At 40.0% G+C, this 6,871-nt stretch overlaps 1 protein-coding gene across 1 annotated transcript; it reads right to left on the bottom strand.

Annotated features, from left to right (window-relative positions):
- Nucleotides 1-269: 269 nt before the first annotated feature.
- LOC146518801 (uncharacterized) lies at nt 270-5,308 on the bottom strand. The gene is made up of 2 exons (XM_085159014.1): nt 5,058-5,308; nt 270-3,277 (listed from the first exon to the last, which is right to left on the bottom strand). Exons 1-2 carry the CDS (start codon nt 5,236-5,238, stop codon nt 2,358-2,360), a joined length of 1,101 nt encoding a protein of 366 aa, XP_085015140.1. The 5' UTR covers nt 5,239-5,308; the 3' UTR covers nt 270-2,357.
- Nucleotides 5,309-6,871: the final 1,563 nt, after the last annotated feature.

Raw genomic sequence — 6,871 nt, 5'->3', positions numbered from 1 at the left:
GGCGCTTTCATAGTTTAGTAGTTATACATTTGCCTCCCATATGAAGGGGCTGTGCTCAAATCCTGGGTAGTATTATTTAGAATTTACATTTTATTGTTAACTTCACTGGAACATTGCAATTAGTCAAACAAGAAAATTCAAGCTGCCAGACGTTCTGTCTAAATGTGCAAACATTAGTGTCTTGTACCTTTGGATGCTTGATGTGACTGGCTATGAAAATAATCTCGCTTAGAATACTTTGGCAACATATATGAGACAACAGCAACAAATACTCAATTGCTAGTTTATTAAAAAATAACATTTAATACATATTGATACAACACTGTACAGTATAATGTGTGCGCAGGGGAACAAAGATGTCCCAGAGAAGACTGTGAGTTGGGCTGCTGGTAAGTTGAGAAGATGTGCTGGAGTTTAGTTTTTTTTCTTTCATGCTGCATTCATCACAAGTAGAGGGACAAATGATGCGAGACAAGGCCTCTTTAGCGACTGAGCTCTGACACACTCTGCGAAGACCACTCTCTTTTGTTATGGTTGATCTTTTTGCACGATACGTGGATACAAGTTTCTTTTTTTGTATTTACTTCAGCTACAAGCAGAGACAAAATGCAATTTATCATAACTGTTTAATGCTTCTCAACTGCCCCCAGTTATGAATGCAGCATTAATCCTGAGAGGAGAAACTGATGGATCTGCTGTGAAGGGATCAATCACTGTGAAGAGGAAGGACTTTAATCCATGAAAAACCAATCATAACTCTTGAGTGGAGGGAGGCCACTCCAAAAACATTTAAATGATCACTACTGTGAATGAAATCCCTGAAAAACCACACAGTTTCTGCTAATACTGCCTGGCCTTGTCATAGTGTCAATTCCTGCATCATCCAGGACTAATGCAATAGTGCATGTCGTTAAAACAAACCAAAAAAGACATCACAAAATTCCTAAATGTAAAATGGGTCAGAAACAGCGGATTTTATACAGAATCTCACAAAATAGTGGTGCACTCTTCTGACAGATGTATCCTCCTTTTAATCAACATCATGAAACAAGAGTAACTTTCAGACATGCGCACAGTATCCTAATGCACCTTTTCTGTAGAAGTCAAACCTCACTAAAGTCAGACCTCATAATGTGCCACTTTGTGCACAAGTCTAAAATACATCCAGTCACATTACTGGATAGATAAAAACACAAGAATCCCAAAGTGCATGCCTCTTGTGCTCTTTGACAAGTGTTCAGCTCAGCAGACATTCCTTTATGATGCCTTTTAGCTGCGTAATACAGAACAGGTAAGGACCTGTCTGAGCCTGTGTGAGAGGGTTAGGGGACGCTTCTTTCAGCAGCACCTTCATTGCAACACACAGAGAGACTCTTCTCCTGACAACAATGACAGAGAGAAATAACCCTAAAGTGTGCACATTGTTTGCACACACAGGAAAAACTGTGTTTGCACGACTCTCCATCTCTGCAGTGGAAGCAGTAAGTTATGTGAACACAAACGTTTGTGTTAAAATGACATGTGCCATAAGTTTAACAGGCTGATAAGGCAAGCATGTCTGAACAGGGCTCATGTGAGATAGCAGCATGTAAGTATTTAATGTAACAGCACCTAATTTAAAAAAAAAAAAAAAGTTAAGTTAGACAATAAGAAAATTGTTGGAGATAAATGTTAGATCAGACTCTTCCTTTTATATCAGCCACATCTCTAGTTTACAGGGCTTTTTGGCAACACTAATATTTTTCTTTTAAAAAAATGCTACATTTAAAAATAAAAGTATTTTTTTTAAAACGGCAGTGTTTTAGCCATGTAATACACAGGTTTTATTTACCAAACCATCACTATTAGCTCTGTTTGCTGGCTAATAAAATTAAGATGATTTTATGCATACATTGCTCTTTAGTTTAAGTCATAAAGTGAGAGATTTTAAAACTAATGTGTGACTTGGAAGTGACCGGCTGCTCATAAGCTGTGACTATGCTGGACATTCTTGCAGATCTTCATGTGTCTCAGCTTCAAGATGTGGGTGGAAGACTTCTTCATGCTATTTATTTGACTAAAGAAAGGCTAGATATTACAGAAAGTCTAGCTAATAATGCAAATGGTGTCAAATATTTAACACTCAGTGACAAGTACAAAAAATGTGTTAAACAACAAACTAAACTGGCTAATATAAATTCTATTGATGGACTGAGGATTATTAGGTTAGAAAAAAAAAGTTCTCCAGGATTTGCAGAATTCTTCGATCCTGAAATATTGGAAGAAACAACCCATCGTCCTAATGGCAGCAATTTGAGCTTTTTATAGAAAAGTTTCTTCAAGATTCACACAACAGATTGTATAGCAACACAGTTGCATCATTGCCCTGAGAAATATGTTCCCTCACGGCTATGGGTCTGAAGATGCCTTTTGATTTTGTCAGAGCGGCTGAAGCACTTGCCACACACAGGACAACTGTATGGCTTTTCTCCTGTGTGGATCCTCATGTGCACCTTCAAGTGAGCCATCTGTGTGAAGCCCTTTCCGCAAATCTGACAGCGGAACGGTTTTTCTCCCGTGTGGCTACGCTGGTGTTCTTGAAGTCTGCCTGAGGAGCTGCAGCATTTTCCGCATACTCCACAGCGGTAAGGTTTTTCCCGAGTGTGCACTTGTACATGCACGTGTAAGTGGCCAATGTGACTAAACGCCTCACCGCAAACTTTGCAACAGAAAGAAGACATGTGGCCTTGTAGGGGGGATTTCTGATGGGGACAGTCTACGGCGCTGGCTCCCTGGTTCCGCATGTGAGAAGCCTGTCCTCTGTTCGCTCCGTTTCCAGCACCCTTAGCACCAACCATCTGTCCGCCATTCTCCACCCCAATAATGTCAATGTTGTTCTCGTTTGAGCAGTTTGGATTGACCGGTGCAAGAGGCTGGGCGCCGTTGTTGGACGAAGTCGAGCCTCTGTGGCCAGCTCCGCTCTCTGCCTTCACATGCCTCGGGGGACCTCGAGATCCAGGATCCCTTTCCCTGTTTTCCACACCCTGATTCTGCGGGACGTTGGATGTGTGTGGGCCATCCTGGGGATATTCATTTCCAACACGAGGAGGAGAGAACATATTCTCCGGTGTGCTGCAAGAACCATGTCCCCGAAGTTGATCATCCGCTTGGTTGGCCCGCATATCTCTTTTGTCCTTGATCTGAATAGGAATGCGTTCTTCGTGCCCCATGCTGGGACTCCACTCGCGTCGCGGATGCTCACCATCCTCCTCGTCCAACAACGCCATGGACGGACGATCTGAAAAGACAATGGAAGGAAGCTGGTCAGACGAAACCACTGACTGCATTGAAGAAAATATGGTAACAGCCTGTTGATGACATTTGAAATCAAATATTAAAATCCCTTTTTCCTCAACACAAGAACTTGAAGAAATGGTAGATGCATCTTCTTTGTTAACCTTTTTCTGTTCTTTCTTTTTAACATGAAACAGGCAAAGAGCTGAACGTGCGACACTCTTAAGTAAAACTAATAGAACATGTAAACAGAAATATTTCATTTTAGTTATGCCATGTTAAAAATCTGACGTGGTCACAGCTTACAGTACGAGTGACATGGTGGCCTAAAGACATACTCAGTAAATACAGTGTATATAAGTAATCTAGCTACAAGGGTCCAGTTAAAGTGTACCATTTTAAAGATATCATCCAAAGTCTGTTGATGGTGACATGTTGGACATCCTGTCTATATAATTATTACAGATGTTTTAACTGCATAGTTTGCATCAGGGTCACTGAGGTCATAGTCCCAACAACTTATTTCAATGCATTTTCCCCTGAAAACTAAAGCAAACCAGGCCTTTGTGGTGATTGCCCAACCCCACACCTACTTTTGAAACCTGAATTACAAAAGAGTGTGCCTGTAAATTACTTTGGGTCAACCTCTTTTGTTTTAAATTATTCTATATAGATAAAGTTAGGCCACATTTAGCCACTTCAATCTTAACTGCACGGATCCGGTGAAAGTCCCACTTTCTGTCAGTGCAAAAAATTTTAAAAGAATATTCCCTGAGATATCTTCATATAAAAAAGGTGAAATTTCAACCTTATGTCTGTTTCTCTTCAACATAAAGTAATGCTGCTGTAGTAAATGAAAGAAATCTCTCAGCATGACTCTTAAATTGTAAGAGATCCATATGTAATATTACAGAAAGGTTTCAAGTAGCTTGTTGCCCCAACTATATTATAAAACAGGAGAGTTTAATTGTTAAATGTTTTTTTTTTTTAAATCCTTAATTGGTTTGGGAAGTTTCATTGTAGACAAACCTATAAAACTTTCAAAAACAGATGCAGGAAAAAGTCAGACATTTATGCTGTCCTTCACATTTTCCAAAGCCATTCATTAGGCCAAACTGGAGTCTTTGCCTGGTCCCTTCTGGCACCCCATGCCTTATGTTTAACACCCCTGACTTTAAAGTGATGTATTAAAATAAATTACAGAGGATTTAACAGGAATTTGGTACTTTAGATTAATCTGTCATGCAAACAACAGTATCTATATTTCTAATAATTAAATGCCATCTCTGCCAGCACTTTGGAACCCGAGTGAATTATGGGTGTTTGTGAATGAGGGGTTTAAGACCGGGGTAAACAAACGCTGCTGACACATCACTTGTGTGGTGGTTTGTTTGTTTTTCCTTCTCCAGCATGTCTGACTGTCAGATAATGTATGCGTCTGCAAAACAAATTCGTCAGTATACACACAAGGATCCAGATACAGCTCAGTGCTAGCCCGGGTATAGGCACTAGGCTAGTAGACTAGCAGGCTGGCTAACGAACAAAGGTTGCTATCGCGCTAGCCCCTACACAACAACAGCACCAGCAGCTAACATCAACTAGCTTGTCAGCGACCAAACTGGACTTGCTTGGAAGCGGCTCGAAATTATTCTGCTGCTGCTGCTCTTCATCATTGACGTTTCTGTTTCAGTTCCTCTGCCTACCAATCCCCGCTTCCCCGCATACACTCGGCTAATAGTGCAGAAGAAGAAGCCACTGCACCGTTAGCTTGGAGGGAAGCTAACCTGGCCATATTTCAATCCCAGCGTCTCGCAGCCTGCGTCTCAGATGGTCGTTCTCCCGCTCCCTGATCGCTATCTCCTCCTGGTACTCCAAAATCGTGTCCTCAACAGATTTGTAAATCTCCTGCGCAGCAAGCATGAGACGCTCAGTCAAAAAGACGTTTAAAAATTGCAGTTTGGTCATTTTTGTTTTGGGCTGCACGGAGCTCCTGCCACAATCTAAAACGGACCAAAAAAAAAGATGCTCGACCCCGTCACGTGACCCCAAACTACTTTCTTCTGTCTTCTTACCCCCAGGGATGTTATTCTAATGATTTTTGTTTTTCGCTATTTTTCCTGTGCTTTGACCAGCAGTTTTGGGGTTGTTTCTCTCATTGTTGTTTCAGTCTTATTGTGCAGAATGTTTTCTTTTTATTTTATTTGTTTCAAATTCATTGGTTTTTTTTTATGTAATTCCAACACATATCAGTTTCTGGTGATTTAAAATTTGCACTCAGGAGCCAGCAAGAATGAGAACACACAAAAATAAGGAATACAAATAATGCTGTGTTATTTATTTATTTATACAAAATATCACGTGTACATAAGATTTGTTGCAAGAGTTGTTGAAGCTAGGGTGATCAGTGAGCATTGGAGATTGTTGATGGAGAAGCACAGAGTAAGTCATAAGGAGCTGCACTGTGCCTTTGTGGTAGTGATGGGTCGTTCGCGAACGAAATGGCTCTTAGAGCCGGCTCTTTGAAGTGAACGACGCGAGCCGGCTCCTTATTGGGAGCCGTGAGGTTTTTTTTTTTTTCTTTCTCTCACCCTCTCTCTCGCCCTTTTTTCCGCTAAACTCCGCACACGCGGCCTGTACTTTACGCTGAGCAGAGGGGGGAGGGGCGTTAGTTACACTCAGAGCCAGAGAGAAAGAGAGCCAGGGACAACAACGTCACATTAGAAAGGTATAGTAATCATCCACTATTTTCAGTTACAGATGATAAAGGATTCAGAAATCATGCAGGCCCATATGACAGAGAATGTGCATCTTCTTTTTGTTTTAATATTTTAATTTATATTTAATTGTGTTGTGGTTTGCAGTGTTTTGTGTTGTTTCACGTTAAATTTGTTTAAAAGGAAAAAGCTGAAAATGTAAAAATTTTAAATGTAAATAGTTGTTTTTTGTATTATATGATTTATTTATTACATTTTATGTGGAGTGAATAAATAAAGTATATTTATGGTGGCCCTTAGAGACAAAGCATGTACAAACTCCAAAACACGTACAAACTCCTAAGCATGTACAAACTCCAAAACGCGTAAAAACTCCAAAACACGTAAAAACTCAGAAGCAAGTACAAACTCCAAAACACGTAAAAACTCAGAAGCACGTACAAACTCCAAAACACGTAAAAACTCAGAAGCACGTACAAACTCAGAATCACGTACAAAAGACAACAGAAGTGCTCCAGGATGCTAGGGCGCAGTGTTGAACTTTTGTTTCCTAGTGGCTACACAAGCCAGGAAGTATCAACAACCGGATTTGGTGTGTGGTAGTAACAGGTAAATGAACTTTTTTTTTTTTTTTAATTATTTGAATAAATATGAGTGCTTGTCTATAAATACACAAACAATACACACATGCTTTCAATTGTGTAATTTAAGTGATCTGGGTAGCTCTGTTTTGGAAGTTCAGTAAACGCTAGAAATGTGTTTTGGAGTTTGTACGTGCTTTTTGGAGTTTGTATATGCTTTAGAGTTTGTACGTGCTTTGTCTCTAGGGGCCATATATAAACATATATAAATAAAACCACTTTTTTTTAACATTAGTAATTCCT

This window comes from Neolamprologus multifasciatus, chromosome 5 (assembly GCF_963576455.1).
Source record: "Neolamprologus multifasciatus chromosome 5, fNeoMul1.2, whole genome shotgun sequence".
Lineage (NCBI taxonomy): Eukaryota > Metazoa > Chordata > Actinopteri > Cichliformes > Cichlidae > Neolamprologus > Neolamprologus multifasciatus.
Note: the sequence above shows the minus strand (reverse complement) of the source record. Positions and strands in the feature narration are given on the sequence as shown.